The sequence below is a fragment of the Ursus maritimus genome, unplaced genomic scaffold (genome assembly GCF_017311325.1).
Source record: "Ursus maritimus isolate PB19 unplaced genomic scaffold, ASM1731132v1 scaffold_8, whole genome shotgun sequence".
Lineage (NCBI taxonomy): Eukaryota > Metazoa > Chordata > Mammalia > Carnivora > Ursidae > Ursus > Ursus maritimus.
Window position 1 is genome coordinate 80,578,936 of NW_024426996.1, and position 19,074 is coordinate 80,598,009.

The window sequence follows — 19,074 nt, forward strand, 5'->3', positions numbered from 1 at the left end:
CACAGCACCCACCAAGCAAAGGCTGCTCAGGTCTCCTGAGGCCTGTGGCACCTGAGGTGATAGAACGTGTGGCCTTGGTCAACACTTACACCCACCTCCTGAAACATTACCACCACCACGATTCACAGATGAGGAGGCCAAGGTTCAGACATGAAGTGATTAAATCACTTGCTCGATGTAATGAAGACAGGCTTCATCTACCTGAGAGCCCACGAAAACTAGAGAGCCCCGCAGTACAGAGACTCCAGTCGCACAATTCTCTTTAACCAACTTAGTAATGACACCAATAAGGAGATGCCACTAACCAAAGGCAAGAGCGGAGGCTTTCAAGTCCAAGTAGTCCATGTCTGAAAGACATTCATCCCAAGCAGCTGAAGGGCCAGAGACCCAGTGCAGCCGCGGGTGATCCCGGCCCACGGAGAAAGGTGCCCACAGCCCACGAGCCCACACCCAACATCAGCAGCTGTGACACACGAGCAGGGATGGGCTTTTCTAACATAAATTTTTATTAGACCATACGTGTTTAATTTTGGTATGTTTTTGTAAGAGCTTCGCAAACAGCTAGCTGGGAAACCCTCAACCCTCCTTCACAGGCTCCCAGAGAGAGCACAGGGTATTGGGACTAGAAAGCTGGGCAACCCTCAACCCTCCTTCACAGGCTCCCAGAGAGAGCACAGGGTATTGGGACTAGAAAGCAGCTCGAGCTCAACAGAGTCATGGCGTTCCGACCAATCCCTTCAGAATTATTTTGTGTTTTGAGACCAGATCCATATCAAGGACTGCAAGACTCTGAAGAAAAGCCTCAGAATCATCGGCGGAATCCAGAAGGAGGCAGTGAGAAATATGAGAGAAGCTGAGCAGCCCAAGGGCAGGGCAACAATCCCTCCCACTGGGAACCATGCTGGTGTCCATCACCTCCACGGGGCTTCCGACAGCCACACACTCTACGATAAGCAAAATGCAAACCCAAGTTTACCTAAATAAAATAAAAACACACATCCATGTGCAACCCATCCAGAAGTTAGAGTGGTAAGCCTCAACAAATGACAGGGTCACAACTCTGAGAAATGTGGGACCACTCACCTACAGTGTGAGTTGGCGACAGCTACACAGCCACCTCGCTCATAAAAAATGTACTTCTAGATAATGTGGGAACACGGAAAACAGAACCTTTCAATCGCTTGCTAAAGTGATCATCTGAGTTTTTAGCAAGACATGGAAATAAGCATGAATGCTGAACGGACAATGAGGCGGAATGAACTTCGGGCTGATGACCCTCAAATAAAATGAGGAAACGTGAAGCCAGCACTGAAGAGACACTTCCCTGCATACCAACATGGATTTTGCTTTACTGGCATTTATAAATTTACCGTACTTTTTCTTTCAGGTAATGAAATAGTGTCAAAGTTTGGGTTTACTGATTTCGTATTTTAAAAGTTGCTTGAAAAATGAAGGATCCTTTTTCTTGAAAAGCACTATAATGATATTTGTACTTCTGTAGACATTACTGTCCATATTTCTCATTATTGGGTTACGTAAATTTCTGAAATCTTATTACAAAGTCACAACTTACAAAGTTGGTGCAGAGCCATTGTCTGTGAGGATGAGTCTGGGATGTTGCTGAATTGTAATGGGAGAGCTGGAGCCTGACCCTGAGCTTGCTGAGGACACGCTAGGTGGGCGCATCTCAGAGAGATAGTCGGGAGCAGAATCCACTTGGAGGGGCAGCTGGTGACTGTGGATGTCGCCAGTGACGGGGGGGTCCATGACACCACAAGTGAGGATGTGTGAGAGGCTGCAGTCATCACAAGCACATCTGAGTGGGAATGAAGGACAGTTACCCAGAGAGCCAAGAGAGGTCAGACCATGCTCTGTCAGGGTCAGCGCCTCTACTGAGGTCGTGGGTCCCACAGGCCCGCTGCGCCCACACGACAGCACAGGCTCACCTTCTCCTGTAGTTGCAGTTGGGGCAGTCGGGCATGCTTAGCCGGGAGGACAGCATGTGCCTCATGGCATCCGTGAAGTTGTTCTCACCGGCGACTGCTTTCTTATTGGTCAGCTAGAGAAAATCACCAAGCGAGAGGTTAACTCTGCAAAACATACCCCCAGTCAGGTGGTTCAGCTTCTCAGTAATCATGGTAGTATGTGCCATGCGCATTCAGAAGCCAGTGGCCACAGCTTCCTAGAGCGTGACAGGGCCAGGAAGGGGCAGAGCTGAAATGCACAGCAGCCGCAGGCCCAAGCCTCACAAAGGCCGGGGAGCAGTAACCTTCCCGGCCGGAGCCTCACCAGCAGACACCTGGCCTTTACCTGGAACCAGTTGTGTGCTCAGTACTCACTAGGGACCAGCAGCGCAGAGCTAAACTGTGGCCCCCCAGGAGCTTAGAGCCTGGAACAGGAAACCGGGATGCGGGAGGTGCCCTGGCAGAAAAGCAGCTCAGCAGGGCGCCAGGCCCAAGCAGGGGCCAGAGGACGCGGTGTTGGTAACTCTGTCAGAGGCGAAGAGGGAATCCAAATCCAGGGCAGAGCACTGAGCTAGGCATCACTGAGACACCTGGGCCCAGCAGGAGGGGGTCTTGGGGGACGGGACGGGGTGGGGCCTGCACATGCAGAGCCACAGCACCAGAGTGCCCACGAGTTAGAAGGCATTTGTGACACATGACAGAAGCAGGTGGGTGGGAGGACGCCCAGCTGGGGAGGACACCCACTGCAGGAACAAGGACTGACACAGGAAGGGTGCAGATCAAGGAGCTACCTAGCAAGTGGCACTCAAACTTCCAGTCGACAAGGCAAGCATCTGGATTTCAGAGAAGAAACCTACAGACCAGCTCTGGCAATGGGATGGGTGGTGCTAGAAGGGCCATTTGATAGGCTAGAAGCCACACAGGAAGGGTTGGGGGGTGGGAGCAGGTGAGCAAGCCCAGTATGGTGCCCAGAGGAGACCACAGGGGTAAGGACACCAGCGAGGGGGGCTAAGGCCAAGGGCCACCAATGNNNNAGGAATGCCGGGGCGGGGGGGAGAGCTGGCTGGAGAGAAAGCAGAAGAGATGCCAGCTTGTGGATGAGAATCAAAGGAAGCAAGTTTCCAAAGTCAAGTATCCTAAGGACATCGGGGCAGGGCCCCCCAGCCAGCCACAGTGGGGTGCAGAGACGTAGGGAAGAGCCTGTGGGGAAGGAGGGAGTGAGCAGTGTTGTCAGCAGCTACACTGAAAGGACGGCACAGGCCCACGTGGGAAGGCCTGTGAATCGGGCCAACTCCCAGCTCTGTGACTTCACGGCACCAGCCGCCTCCGAGGGGACCACATAGCAGGGACTCAGGTGGCTGTGGGCTAGCGTGGGTCGTTCGATTAAATGGGATTTTCCTTGAGGCATACAGAAGAGAAGGACATGGGATAAGGGAGACTAATTTATCCAGGATTAACAACACTCTCAGGAGCAGACCCACAGTGTGGCCTTGAAATGGCGGGGTTTTTCCCTGAGCAGCGCGCAGCCTCCCCACAGCCTTACCTGCTCTTCAATGAACCGCCTCTGTTTGAAGAGCTCCCAGTCCTCCGTCAGCATGCGCTGTTTCGTTTTCATTGTCATCTAGGAAGGAGATGCAAGCAAAAACCTAGTGCCAGCAAGAGCCAGCCGGGCGTCTGCGAGTGGAGATTTCAGAAACGGCGCACGTGACCAACTCCCCTGCAGACAGGGGAAGGCACGACACAGACTCGCGGCCCGGCGCTCCGCCTCTCCCACGTGCTCTGCTCGCGTGGCAAACACGGAGGAACTCACATTTAAAAAAGAAATGAAGATCTCAGAGCGGAATCTGTCACTGCGGTAAGCGAGCATTCAGCCGGTACTGAGCGCCCGTCACATGCCTGTGCCAGAGGCAGAAACGTGAAGATGCGCGACTCTGAGCGCAGAGACCCGAGCAGCCTGAGCTGGCGTGGATGGTCACGTGCCCCACGGGCAGATTCTGTAGGACTCCCCCCCACCCCGCACAGGGCCCCTGGCGGAGTCAAAGGCACAGAGACAGCAGGAAGATGGGGAGCCAGGCGCTGGGGGAGAGGGTCGGTCGGGGAAGGTGGAGCTGCTCTACACGTGGAGGGCGGGGGCTTGTGCCACAACAGGAACAGACTTGCTGCCACTGAACTGGACCCTGAGCAATGGTTACAATGGTATGTTTTCTGTTATGTGTATTTTACCACAATTAAAAAAGAAACCAAATTGAGAGGAATAGGGAATTAAGAATGGGCTCAAGGTACAGTTTTACTGGGGTGGGAGAGGCTCTGAAATGACTAAATATTGATGTTTATCTACATGTGTTCTTGTAATTACTGAAAACTTAAGAATATTTCCTAAAAAGAGAAATATGGGATATATATCTTCCAAATTATTAAAACAAAAAAGGGGAGGGGGACATATTGAATCCCACAGGCAAGAAATAGTACCAATAAACCCTCCAAAACAAGAGTAATTTCAAAAAATAAATTCATGCATTTGAAAAAAAATTTACATAGTTTAAACTGTGAGAGAAGAAATCAAAGTTGAAATTACAGTCCATGGAGATCACGGACAATGAAAGTCCCACAAATTAAATTATGTAAGATGCACCCAACACACAGAAGAAAATGTACAGGCTTCAGTGTGTTTATGAGAGAACAAAACAGAAGACTGAAAAGTATGTGTTCCACGTAAGAAGCCAAAGAAACAAAACAAAATGAGAAACGAATAAAGCAGAAAGAAATTAAAGTAAAAGCAGAAATTATCAGGAAAACAAAGAAGCAAATGTGCTCAATAAACCCGAAAATGCTGGTCCTCCAGACACCCTCCTAGGCTGACCAAGAGAAGAAAAGGCCCCACGGAAAACCGTGGGCATGAGCTAGGACAGACACAGGCAGAGGAGGTCTCCTTTAAACCCCAGGAGGACGTATGTGTACAATGGAGACCTTCACCTCCACAGAAATGCTGTGAGCAGGTGGCTCATGGGATATTCTGCTGTGCCTGCCCAACGAGTTTTAAAAGCTGAGTCAACAAAATAGCTCCTGAGATTTCACCTAAGCCCAGACTTTGGATTCTGTGGACATCCCCACAGCTCTGAGGCACTCCGCCCTTCACTGCCCTCCTGGTTGAGGGTAGGGCATTTCCTCTTGGCGCAGAAGGTGTTTTTCTCGGCAAAGTGGGGCAGGGAGGCAGGCAGGGGAGCACAGCAGCTCTCCCACAGCCACGCCCCCCCCCCTTTGATCGCTCCCCTCTGAGCACAAGCTCGTCATCCCTTGTCTACATGATATGGACAATCTCCTAGGCAGACATCAACTTGTGGAACTCGCTCAAGAAGGAGGAACCCCAAAACAGATGACAAAGTGTAATATGAATATGAATACGGAGTCCTCACTCCTCCTCTGTACAAAAAGAAATCACACCCCAGGTTATAGGGTGGATTCTATCAAACCCTTTATGGAACAGAAAATGTAAACTATTACTGAAAATTAAAAAAACATGGAAAGTTTCTCAATGCATTCTCTGGGATTAGGATAAATAACTTTCATACAAAACAGACAAAGTCTCAAAGACACTCAATGATGCCTCAGAATACAAACCCAAAAATCCTAAATAAAATATTAGCTACTTAAATCTACTAATGGGTTAACAGAATATATATCATAATCTAATAGGCTTTAATCCCAGGAATGCAAGCATGTCTCGAAATTAGGAAACCTAATGTCTTACTTCAAAGAGAAAAATACATGAAAGAAAAACCATACAATCAAATTCAATATTATTCCTGTTTTTTACAAAAATCATAACTTAAATAAGCTAGAAAAAAAGGAAACTTCCTTAATGTGTTAAAAACTCACCAGTACCCACGGGAGGCATGGGACTTCATGGGACGAGTGCACAGCCGTCCCCGTGAAGCCGGAGCAGCACACAGTGCCGCCAGCTACGCTAATTTGTGACGAGCTGAGGTCTCTAACTGAAGCCAAACAGTGCAAACGGCGGAAAAGGTAACACAAAACTATCACTCATAGGAGACACGGCTTCTAGAAACTTCAAGGCAGCTGACTCAGAAACTCCTGTAGAGTCAGTAAGGGTGCCGGGTAAAATGCCAACAGCCGGACGGCCCCGGCCCCGGCCCCGGCCCCAGCCCCGGCCCCGGCCCCAGCCCCAGAAGCCCCAGGTAAAAACTTGATGGAAGCCATGAACTGTAAAACCATCAGACAGAATACAAAACACGACCTAAACACAGCAATGTGCACCACCTCCCTGGATGGACTCGATGCTGGAGCCGGCTCTCGTCTATGTCCTGTACGTCTGCCGCTTTCAGGAAAAACATTTTCCTCTCACAAGCAGCAATTACTATCACACGTTTAAAAAATGATTTCGGAGGAGGGGTGCCTGGGTGGCTCTGTCAGTTGAGGATCCGACTCTTGATCTCAGCTCAGGTCTTGATCTTGGGGTTTTAGTTCAAGCCCCATGTTGCGCTCCATGGAGCCCATGTAAAATAAAATAAAATCTTTTTTTTTTTTAATTTATATGACTGGAAATTTTTTTTAAAGATTTTATTTATTTATTTGAGAGAGAGCGAGAGAGCATGAGCAGGCATAGGGGCATGGGGAGAGGAAGAAGCAGACTCCCTGCTCAGCAGGAAGCCCAACTAGAGGCTCAATCCCAGGACCCTGGGATCATGACCTGAGCCAAAGGCTCACACAACCAACTGAGCCACCCAGGAGCCCAAAATAAAATGAAATTTTAATTAAAAAAAAAAGGAAAAGATTTTCAATAAGCTAGAATTAAGAAAGAAACCTCCTCTTTGACCCGCACCCCCACATCCTCTGGGATTAATTTTTCCAAACATTTGGGTGCCTGCAGGCTTCTGTATGTGTCCAACAACAAATAAAGGGTATGTTTAAACTGCAAGCAGAACAAGTGATCTCCAAGCTGTTACCCGTGTCCCAAGTCCACACTTAAATTTATGAATACTCAATTATTTACAGGTGTTTTGAAACCTTGGAATCACTAATAATTTCTAAACTACTACTTGATTAGAAGCGACTCATGTCCACTCCAAGGATTCCGGAACGACTGGTGCCCTCTGGATGCTGCTAACATCGCTCGGTTTCCTTAATGTGTATTAGTGGCATCATGGTTTCTTGATAGGTGAGTGAAAATAATACATTTTCTGGTTGCTTTGGTAAGGAGGATGATTTTTTTCTTTGTGTGTGGGGGGGAAGACCTTTTTTCCCTTTTCCTTATTGTGGTAAAATACATGTTACATAAAATTTATCATCTTAACCATTTTTTAAAAAAAGATTTTGTTTATTCATTTGAGAGAGAGAAAACAAGCTTGGGGGGGCAGAGGCAGAGGGAGAAGCAGGCTCCCCACTGAGCAGGGAGCCCGATGCGGGGCTGGATGCCAGGACCCTGAGACCACGACCTGAGCCGAAGGCAGACGCTTCACAGACTGAGCCCCCCAGGCGCCCCCAGTCTCAACCATTTTTAGGTGTGCAGTTCAGTGGTATTAAGTACACTCACATTATCATGCAAACATCCTCACCATCCCTCCCCAGAACTTTCTCATCTTCCCCAACTGAAACTCTGTCCCGATGAAAACCCCCCCGCTCTCCCCTCCCCTAGTCCCTCGTCCCCATGAGTTATACTTTCTGTCTCTAGTAGGAGTCTGACTACTGTAGGTACCTCATATAAGTGGAGTGCTAATATACTTGTCCTTCTGTGTCTGGTTTGGTTCACTTAATGTCTTTAATGTTCTTTCATATTTTTAGGTCCTCCATTTAGGTCCTTTTCCACCGAGTTAATTTCTGCATATGGTGTGAGGTAAGGCTCCAATGTCAATCTTTTGCACGGGGATATGCAGTTTCCCCAGCACCGTTTGTTGAAAAGGCTGTCCTTTCCCCTTTGAGTGGTCTTGGCACCCTTACTGAATGTCACGTGACCACACATGAGGGTCTATCTTTATGTCAGCACCACGCTGGTTTGGTTACTATAGCTCTGTAGTCCGTTTCAAATTCAGGAAGTTTGAGTCCTCCAGATTTGTTGTTCTTTTTCAAGACTGTTCCAGCTATTCTGAGTCCCCTGAGATTGCATATGAATTTTAAGATGGGTTTTTCTATTTCTACAAAAATGACTTTAGGATTTTGATAGGTATTGCACTGAGTCTGTAGACCATTTTAGCTAACACGGACATTTTAATATTATTGAGTCTTCCAATGAACATGGGATGTGCTTCCCTTTATGTCTTCAATTTTTTTTTTAATTTTTTTAAAGATTTATTTATTTCAGAGTCAGAGAGACAGTGAGCTCAAGCATGAGTGGAGGGAGGGACAGAGGGAGAAGCAGACACCCCGCTGAGCAGGGAGCCCAACTGGGGCTCAATTCCAGGACCCCAGGATCATGACCTGAGCCGAAGGCAGATGCCTACCCAACTGAGCCACCTGGGCGACTTTCATCTTTAGTTTCTTTCAGAAACGTTTTAATACTTTTCATTGTACAAGCCTTCTATCTCGAATAAATTAATTTGTATTTTACCCTTGATACAGTTGTAAATGGGATTATTTTCATAACTTCCTTTGCAGATTGTTCGTTAACATACAGAAATAACACTTTTTGTGCATTTACTTTGTTCCTGATGCTTTGCTAAATTCATTTACTCTAATCGCGTTTATTTTTTTATAGTCTTTAGGATTTTCTACACGTAAGATCATATCATCTGCAGAAATAATTTTACTTCTTCCTTCCCAGTATGGAACGGCTTTTATTTTTCTTGCCTCACTGCTCTGACCAGAACTTCCAGTACCACGTGGAATAGAAGTGGTGAAGGCAAGCCACCCTGCCTTGTTCCTCATCTTAGAGGAAAGGCTCTCAGTCTTTCACCACTGAGTATGATTTTCCTGTGGGTTCTTTAATATGGCTCTTACCATGTGGAGGCAGTTCCCTTCTGTTCCTCGTTTGTTGAGTGTTTTTATCATGAAAGGGTGTTAAATACTGTCAAATGATTTTCGTGTATCGATGGACATGATCCTGTGTTTTTTTTACCCCCTCTGTTCTGCTGGTGCGGCATATGACACTGATCAGTTTTCGGGTACTGACCCATACCTGCGTTCCAGGTATAAATCCCACTTGGTCGTGGTGTATATAGTCCTCGTAATGTGCTGCTGAATTCTGTTTGCTAGTATTGCGCTGAGGATTTTTGCATCCGTGTTCATCATGGATGCTGGTCTTACAGTATCTCTTGTCTGGCTTTGGTATCAGGGTAACGCTGGCCTCACAGAATGAGCTGGGAAGCTTCTCTCCCCTTCAATTTTTGGGAAAAGTCTGGGAAGGATTGGTGTTAATTCTTCTTTAAATGTTTGGGAGAAATCACCTGTGAAGCCGTCAAGTCCTGGGCTTTGCTCTGTGGGGAGATTTTTGATTACTGCTTCAGTGTCCTTACCAGTCGTAGGTCTATTCAGACTTTCTATGTCTCCGTGATGTAGTCTTGGTAGGTTCTGTTTGCAGGAATTTGTCCGCTTATCTAAGTTATCCGATTTGTGTTGTACAACTGTTCACAGTACTCTCTGGCAATCCTTTTAACTTCGGTAGAATCAGTAATATGTTCCCACTTCATTTCTGATTTTAATAATCGGACTCTTTTTTTCTCAGCCCATATAGTTAAAGGTTTGTCAACTTGGATGATCTTAATGAACCAACTTTTGGTTTCACTGATATTCCTCTATTTTCTAGTTTGTTGATCTGCTCTAATCTTTATTATTTCTTTCCTTCTGCTAGCTTTGGGTTTAGCTTGTCTTCTTTCTCTAGATCCTTAAGTTGCCAAGTTAGGCAGCTGATCTAAGTGAGATCTTTCCTGCTTCTTATTGTAAACATTTAGAGTTGTAAGTACATGTACTGTTAAAGAAATAAAATTTAATTTCAGCTTTACTTTTTAAAGTAAGACTGTATTTTCCTTCCTAGAGAAAACAAGTATACTGTTATTTTTACACATACCCCATTTTTGTCAGAATAGCAGTGATAACTCCATGTATTATATTCCTAAATAGGCATTTAACTTCAGGTACAACTACACCAAGAAATTACTGTTCCCAAAGGTTTTCTCAATCTTAGCAAAGTCTCAGTCCTTCCTTTCTTCTAAGAGTTGTCTTGGGGCATTTATGTGTTTAGTCCCCGTTCAACTGGAGAAATAAAGAAAGGATTTCTGAAACTAGAATTGCATTTATATTCGTCATACTTATAAAGTGAGATGAGAGAGAGTCCACAGGGGCTGCAGTAAGGCAGGATGCGGATACCCCTGATCCAAACCCCAGAGTCTCCAAAGTATAATACAGAGGGGCGCCTGAGTGGCTGAGTTAAGCGTTCAACTCTTGGCATCAGCTCAGGTCACAATCTCAGGGTCGTGGGATCAAGCCCCATGTGAGGCTTGGTGCTCAGTGCAGAGTCTGCTTGAGATTCTCTCTCCCTCTGCCCCCATCCCCATGCTCTCTCCTAAAATAAACACATAAATCTTAAAAAAAAAAAAAAAAAAAGAAAAGAAAAGAAAAAGAGAAAAGGAAAGTACAGAGCTGTCAGTGCTCTCTTATTACTCCTTATACCCTATTACCTTGAAAAGGGCTGTTCTGAATGCCCCCTCCTCTGACCCACCCTCCCGTGGTTTTAGAAAGGCAGGCAGGCTGGCTGGGATACCCTGTGGAAGTCCTGCTCTGTGTCCCCAAGAGGCTCTTGCTGACCAGCTGCACCTGCCCTTCAGCCCCCTCTCCAACAGGAGCGCCCTGCCTTCTTGGGCCTTCCTCCCAGCCTATAAGCCACCTGCCAAGCACAACCATGTTCTGTCTGCACTCCCTCTCTAGATAGTTAGAGACAGAGAAGGGGCTCTGAGCAGCAGAGCGTTCTGTGAATGGTTCCTGAAATTACAAGGCTCAGCAGCTCCCCAAGGCCCCATGGGCTCTTGCAGGTGACACTGAGCCAGGTAGCAGCCTATGCAGGTGACACTGTGTGTCGCTAGGTCAACGTGGACCCAACGAACAGCTGCTGTCACCCCCAGGCATAGCTGGGTGAAGGCCACCATGGTACCAGAGGGCCTCAGTTCCCTCTGGAAAGTCAGCAGCCAGACTCCTCCCACCTGTACCTTCCCTGTCACCTTGGCACATGTGCCTTACCCACAGCAAGTCCTGGTGGCACACACTCACCTGCTCGTCGACGTAGGCATCGATCCTTTGCTGGCATTCCAGCCACTCCTCAGCCACCCTACGCAACTCCTCTTCAGAGCGCTGGTACCGCTGCAGCAAGGTGCTGTATGTGTCCTCATTGCACGTGTCATGTGTCGTGGTTCCCAGCCTAGGGAGAGACGCATTTCAGCAAAAGAAAGGGGCCCAAAGGCTCTGGGCCAGAGACCAGAGGTCTGCTTGTTTGTCACCTCCTCTCCCAACGTGACACGTGGGACACCACCACACACCACACATGGCTGCCGTGAGGGATCAGCAAATACATATGCAAGGTACCTCCAGAACAGAGTCTGGCATAAAGGAGAAGCTCAAACAAGTAAGAATTCAAAAGAAAAAAAGTCAGTGGTGAATAAGACTGTTCTACAAGACTAAGGCCTTGGGGTACCTGGGGGCTCAGTCAGTTGAACGTCTGACTCCTGGGTTTCAGCGCAGGTCATGGTCTCGGGGTCAAGAGATCACACCCCATCTCAGGCTCTATGCTCAGCGGGGAGTCTGCTAGAGATTCTCTCTCTCCCTCTGCCCCTCCCTCAACTCCCTCTCTACAGACATACACATATACATACACACATACATACATAAATGAGGCCTAGCAGTTCAGTTTACTAAATGTGGAGTTGTAACCTATTTTTCCCCAATGAAATACACTGACCCAGAGAAAACACAACATTTAATGAGAAATACAAAACTTGGACTTGATTTTCAAATTAAGTAAAACAGAAAATTCGATTCAAAGAAATATATTTTATAGTTTTATTTATTCTATATTATTTAAGAAAGTTGGTAAGACGACAAATGAGAAAATGAACCGAAAATGAAACACACATACAGTAAACAATGAGGAAAACACCCAGACTTTTGGGAAACAGAATACGGGGGGGGGGGGGGCGCAGGGGATGGCCTGGGGTGAGCAGAAAGCCAAGCGGGACAGCAGCTAACATGTCATCAGAAACTGCTCATTGTCTGAATATCTAAATACATTAACGCTGGAACCAAAACAACTGTAATAAAGGCAACTCGACAAGAAATTTCAAAATCAAAACAACATTTATAGTCACTCAGGGGCAAAAAGACAATGTGCAGGAATGATCAGCAGTGTCGACATAAAAACACTGGAAGCTACACAGTGGGAATCCACATCTAGACAAAGGTACTCCAGATAACTAGGTGCCTATTACGATGCTTGTAATTACATCTCTTCGTTCATGTCTACTTTACTTACACGTGTGCCCATGTTAAGTGAAGATATGACTAATGCCATCATGTTTAAAGATGTGTGTGGGGTGGACACTGAACTATTTACAGTACCTATGTCTCTTCATGATTTTGTATATTTTCAGAATTTCACTGCATCACAATCTAATAGTTTTATAATAAATATAAACAATAAAGTAATTTTAAAATTAGGACGCTCGCAATGGGCACAAATGGCTCCCTCCCCTTTCCCCTGTCTCCGCCTGTGGGTGGGTCCCACTTGTGACTATTGCGTAAAACAGAGAACCTGCAAATGAACTCACAGCTGCTCAAGTTATCTACACACATGTCCAACTGTGAAATTCACGCCAAGGAGGGAGCAGGCAGAAGCCAGGCCTAACCGAATAGGTGTTTAGGGGAGGCCAGAGACAGGAAAGAAATGGAGACTGACCCACACAGTGACTAAGGCTCTCTCAAACACTAAGGCTGTCCTTTCTAAGGCTGTTTCTGCCCCTCAGGATACAAAACTCCTCAAGACGCAGAATCCAGTGACTCTGGCTGGGCTCTGCACAGCCACTGGGTGGCCCTCGGGCCTGAGAACACACCCTTCTGTCTTGCTGCTCACCAGCCCACGGAGCAGCCACTTTCTCCCCATTCCTGCTTCCACAACCTTGCTCATTACAGACGGATTTCCATGCTTCACGAAAAGCCTGCCTTCTACATAATGCCACCCCACTCCTCTAGCACCACTTGGAAAACAGGGATGTTAAGGGGGACAGGCACCTGCCCAGCACACACTTCTCTTCCCCTCCTACTGGATGTGAGAACTGCTCTCCTATACTGTGACAGAGGTTCCATTTTGAGCCAATGGAGAGCAAAGCAGCCAGGGGTCCTGGGACATCTTTGATGGGGTGATCAGAGCACAATGTGTAGGCACAGGGCTTACATTCAAGCCAAGCTGGGCTGGAATCCAGACAGAAAACAAGGAACGTCCTCATGGTTGCACGACACGAGTGGTTCAGCAAACAGGTTACTGTCTAAATATTCACTCCGTAAACACACGAGAGCGCCACGGACACATCCTCACGGTAACATCTACTACAAATAGTGTGCATGTGCAACATAAGGAGAATGAAATAAAGTCAGTTTTGGCAAGTTTATTCACAAGCCTAATTCAACATATCCCTGACAATGAATATCATATATTTAAAATAAAAACCAGTTAGGCAATCACTAATAATGCCCACAACAACAAACAAGCAGACGGTGGGGCTCCTGGTCTTGCCACAGACACGAGTTCGACAAAGCTTCTGGACCCACCACCGGCTCTCAGGCAGCACAGACAGAAAGCCTGTGTGGTGCTCCATGAGTGCACACGCTGCAGGGCCCAGATCCTGGGTGCCGCTGGGGGGCCGACGGTTCAGGTTCTCCAACAGAGAAATTGGAAGGGAAAAAGGGGTGGGGTGGGGGCCTGCAGGTTAAAGAATTATGAGAGACACGGGGGAAAGAAGGGATGGGAGTCGTTGCTTCACAGTGATAGTCTCTGTCTGGGGTGATGAGGCAAGTGCTAGAAACAGACACTGGGGACGGTGGTTGCTCAACACTGCGAATGTAATTAATCCTGGCAAGTTTCGTGTTGTATGTATTTTACCACAATTTTCAAAAATTAGTAATGTAATATACCAACAGCCATCGATTTGTACACTTTAAATGAGTCAACTATAATGATACGTAAATTATATCTCAGCAAACCTGTTTAAAAAGGAGAAATAACTGCCCTGAACTAAGTCAGTTCCTTTACATGAGGTCAACCTCATGTAGATTTGTATTAAAAAAAAACAAAAAACAAAAAATACAGCAGAAGAAAAATCAGGCAAGCCCTGTAGAAACGCACACTTGAACAACAGGAGAATAAACAAGGAAGGAGAGGGACCGCTGTGGCAGGCGGTGGCGTGGCAGCTCCGGCCAGTCTGTGCTTGGAGGCCGCATGCAGGAGGAACTGACTTCCTGGGGCCACGGCCAAGCTCGCTGCTAACAAGTCTTTCAGATGCATGTCTGCTCAGTGTCGTCTTCTCTGTCTATATCTTACCTTAATAATCAAGTTAAACAAACACAGGGCCAGAGACTAGGGGTCAATAGTAAAATACTCCCAACTACAGAGTTTGTGTGTTACCGATGCAATCATTACTTCAGGGGTTTACTTGTATGTAACTTGTCCCCATACTCTTACAAGTTGTTCAGTGGCTATCTGCACACTAGAAGCTCAGACCCGAATTACTGTTGGTTTGACAAGGGAATCTGCCAGCGAACCAAAGGAACCGTCCCTTCCGACGTCACCAGCTTCCCCTGGGAATGCTCTGCTTGCCCCCTCCCCAGCTCTGTCCCTGTCTCTATTTCCCTCGCTCCCTCACCTGTCCCCAAGAGCACTACCTCAGCCTGACCCCAGAATTAACATTCAAGATTAAAACGCTGCCAATCTTTTGGAGTCTGACCATGATTTGCAATGAGGGATTAAGAAACCCAGAACTAGGGGCACCTGGGTGGCTCAGTCGGTTGAGCGTCCAACTCTTGTTTTCAGCTCAGGTCAGGATCTCAGGGGTGTGAGAACAAAGCCCACATCAGGCTGCACACTCAGTGTGGCGTCTGCTGAAGGCTCTCTCCCTCTGACCCTCCCCCTCGTGCTCTCTCTCAAATAAATAATCTAGAAAGAAAGAAAGGGAGGAAGGGAGGAGAGAGAAGGCAGTCAATCTGGAACTAAGACACAGCCAAGAACGGGGTTTCAGCATACACTTCAGTTCCCTGTCACTCACCCCCAGTTGATGACAGGCCCATCAAACTAACTGGCTCGCCAGAAAAAGAAAATACAAGGCCCTAGAATCTAGCTGTAAGAACCCCCCCCACCTTCCCAAGATGCATGTTTTTTTTTTCATAAAAAGTGCCTTTGATGGATGTAAACATCAGTGACGAGGGGCAAAACCCCTTTCTGCATTTCAAACTCATGGCTCTGAATACTTCCCTGACCCTTTCTTCAGTGGAGGTGAAAATTAGGACACTCAAGTCTCCATGCCCCACCATGGAACGTACCAGATGCTCTGAGACTAGACACAGAGGGAAAAGGTAGGCGGGGAGCAGGCTGTGGGGAAGTGGATGCCGGGAGGGTCAGGAGCCAAGCAGAGCACTGGCCACACCCACACAACACTTTGTTCTGGTCTCTCTGCCCCCATCACCTTTATCCAACGGCTTTCAGGGTTATTCCTTCTCCAGAGGTGAGGGTGTGAAGCGGGAACAGTCATGACCCCTCAGATAGGATTCGGGAATACAGGGAATGAAGACTAGGGGTTTCATGGGAAAACAAAGTGACTTCTCTGGAAGTCAACTTACAACAATAATTTATTTACTTAAAAATAATTTCCCTTCTTTGTGAATCTGGTCCAAATAAATGTTAGCATGGACATTTAAATAAGGATGACCACGGTCTGTGCTGTCATTAAGCATCTCTAGTACAGGACTCTGTTCCTACGAGGTAAGTCCACAGGAACAGAAGCACCACGCGGCAGAACCGTGGGAGCAGGCGCCTGGATGAGCAGCGCACAGCAACTGCAGACCCAAGGAGCCTCCTCCCAGCAGGGTCGTGCGGGACCGACACACTCCCAGCCACGTGTCCTTCACCTGCCAGCACAGCAGGGCAGACGCCCTGAGTACTGTACTTGGCACCCCTCATCCTGGCACATGAGCAGAAGACGCATGGATACTCCACACCACTAAGAAGCGGCCAAGCCATGAACAAAGGCCTTGAGGGAATGTTTCAGAGACACAAATCCTTGCCTTCAGTGCCCAGGAGCCCCATGGCACCGTCAGGCCCATCAAGGAGCCGTCCTTCCCCCTCTGATACCCACTCCCCATCTCCTCAGCACACCCGAGTGCCACAGCCATCTGGCCAAGCCCGAGTCTTGTCAAAGTAAAACTCTATGTTTACCACAGCTTTTCCTTATTCACAAGGAATTTGTGGTGTTAAATCTTAGTGGCATTAGTACTGAGTTTGTTATTTTAAGGTTTAATTGTACTCCTCTTGGGATCTTGAGTTTCTGCCCAATGATACTGTTCTCTGAGCGAGAACTTCCACACTGCGGTCGTGTTCCGACACACACGCGTGACACCACAGGGAGAAGGACCGTGCTGTCACATCACAGAGACGTATGCAGATGAAGACCAGATACCTGATCTGCGACACCAGTGCTGGCAAGCTGCTCTGGAGAAGTGGCTCCGAAAAGACCAGATTTTCAAACAGATGCTTATTATGCAGTTCCCATGTCACCTGGAACTTTTTCAAGTGTTCATTTTCCTAGTTAAAAAAATAAACAAACAGAAGATGTACTACACTGATGAAGACTAAAAACTCCCCAGAAGGATCCGCCCCCTCCATCCCTCTTTGCGGGCCCAGACCATTCTGCGGACAAGGGGTCGCCGCTCCCTGGACACCCAGAACATACCCTGATGCAGACCTCTGGCCACACGCACACAGGACCCCACCTCTCCTCCCTTCTAAATCCCCCCCACACAGAAAGAGGGTAAGACACACACAGATGAAGAAGCGACAGAAAGAGAGAAACAGACGCACGTATTTGATGGTCATTCCTTACACCTGTGCTTCCAAAATGCACTGAAAACCCTACTCTTCAAACAATTTAAATGCACACAAATCCTCTGATGTCAAAGGGCAATCCCTTTCTCACCTATCTCGAGAAGTCTCCCATTCTGGTGGATGCAAATAATTTGTCCACTAGTGGTATGACATGAAAGGTCATGTTTTTCCTCTCCCTAATCCACAAAGGCAAGCTCATCAGTTACTTTAGATCTATTTAAACATTTGGGAGTGTCCTGGCCATCACAGAGAGTGACATCAAAAGAAACATCCATTTGCCCTCAACACAAGGTAGGCAGGATAGAGAGGGTACCTTTCCTAACCTAAGCGCAGATCTTGCTATGAGCATATGCATGTGGGACCCCCATGAGTCCACCTGCAAGCTACGTGGCACTGTAGGGTTCCTTGTGTTTCGATCACCTTACATCCTTGGGTACGTGTTCCTTCCCTAAACCACTGACAACTGGAGGAACTGCTTCACATTATGTAGCAATACTCCATGAAAGGGATTACTCATGGTGACTACTTCTACAATTTAGCTCAACTGAATCCACATGATCACACCCGCAGATCTTAGTAAACAATCTATGCACGAAGACTCTGCTGTTTTGCCCGATAACTGACTGGCATGGGGGCTGAGAGAACGAATTAAAACGACCATTTCCTGTTCCTGAGCATAACCAGTGAGACAGAGCTGGGCACACTGGCGGCACCACTCCAGTGCAAATGGATGCCAGCCCTGCCACCTGCAGGCCCCTGCTCACGCCCTGCAAACAGAGGGAGGCCCCGCAAGGAACCCGTGACACCTGCAGAGAACCTCAAATCCTCAGTTTGCCCATGTTCCCAGAGCTTGCTCTCACTCCCCTAGACGTGCACTTCGGAACCTCCGGTCGCCATTACTCAATACAGGAAAGCTGGCCGGGGAGCTGATAAATTCCACCCGATTTCTGGAATGAGAACCTTGCCGAAGAATGTACTAAGGATGTGGCTACAGAGGACATGTCGAACACGTCACATGTCACAGACGTCAGCAGAGACCACTCTGTGCACTGTGCCAGGTATAAGGACACAAAGACTAATCCAGTAGGCCCCTGCTCTCCAGGAGTCACCAGCAGACAGAGGAGTAGGCAGTGATCTGATTTACAATTTGTCTCTACAACAAAGAACATGCAGGAGCTAAAGCAGCAGCCAGACCAGTCCCCCCCACCCCCCGCCAGCTAAGGGAAGGCTCTGGGCAGGTGGCTCAGGAGAGCTGAGGGCTTGTCTGGGCTCCACCATAAACCTTTGGGGCCGAGTGCGTGGTCCCTGCCTGCCTGCCTACTTATGGGGGTGGGACACAGCTCTGGCCTCTGGGGGTCACATTACTACTGGTAACTACGTGAAGGCTGACTTAGGAAGATGGTCGGCATTTTTTAATGAAATTTGAAATCATATTTCCAAATGAGGCATGCAAGAGAAACAGCAGACCCCAAACTCATTTCCCAGCCTAAAATCAACTTGGGAAAAAAACGTGCGCTAGCAACAGAGTGCTTCCTGCAGGCCAAGCACTGTTCTTAGCGCTCACAAGTGTCATCTCATCAGCACCCTCCACAACCCTGAACTGGGTGCTGCCAGTCCCCATTCACAGGCCAGAAACAGCCTACAGAGGCTGAGCGATGTGCCCGGGGCCGTGGGGATGGGGGTTTGCAGGGGGGAAAGGGGGATGTGCACTCACAGCTGCTAGGAGAGGTGGCGCCTGCGCATGAGCGTGGCCGAGACTCAGCGCTGCCTGAGCTAGAGGCACGGAGAACAAGCTCGCCAATGACTCAAGCTTAGGCTTTTCTATCCAAACTAGTTTTACTTCTCATATTCAACTGCAAAAAGGTTTTTGGGGGTCTGGAAGGAGAAAGAGGAGGTGTTTAGAATCAAGTCCTATAACAGACCTTGAGAAATACCAGGATATTCAAGATGCTTCTGTCCTTATGGATGGAAATTCAGATTTCATGATTACTGCAGCCCTGGCAGGGCATTTCCCAGACGGTGGGAAGC

At 47.7% G+C, this 19,074-nt stretch overlaps 1 protein-coding gene across 3 annotated transcripts in view; it reads right to left on the bottom strand.

The window, feature by feature from the left end:
- Window positions 1-19,074, bottom strand: part of LOC103676619 (E3 ubiquitin-protein ligase RNF4) — a 207,227-nt gene that overhangs the window by 48,344 nt on the left and 139,809 nt on the right. For all 3 annotated transcript variants that reach the window (XM_040625119.1, XM_040625117.1, XM_040625118.1), the window contains exons 9-13: window positions 16,622-16,746; window positions 11,178-11,325; window positions 3,508-3,585; window positions 1,947-2,059; window positions 1,574-1,816 (exon numbers count right to left, since the gene is read on the bottom strand). In XM_040625119.1, coding sequence (XP_040481053.1) covers window positions 1,574-1,816; window positions 1,947-2,059; window positions 3,508-3,585; window positions 11,178-11,325; window positions 16,622-16,746 — 707 coding nt within the window. The remainder of the gene's footprint in view (window positions 1-1,573; window positions 1,817-1,946; window positions 2,060-3,507; window positions 3,586-11,177; window positions 11,326-16,621; window positions 16,747-19,074) is intronic.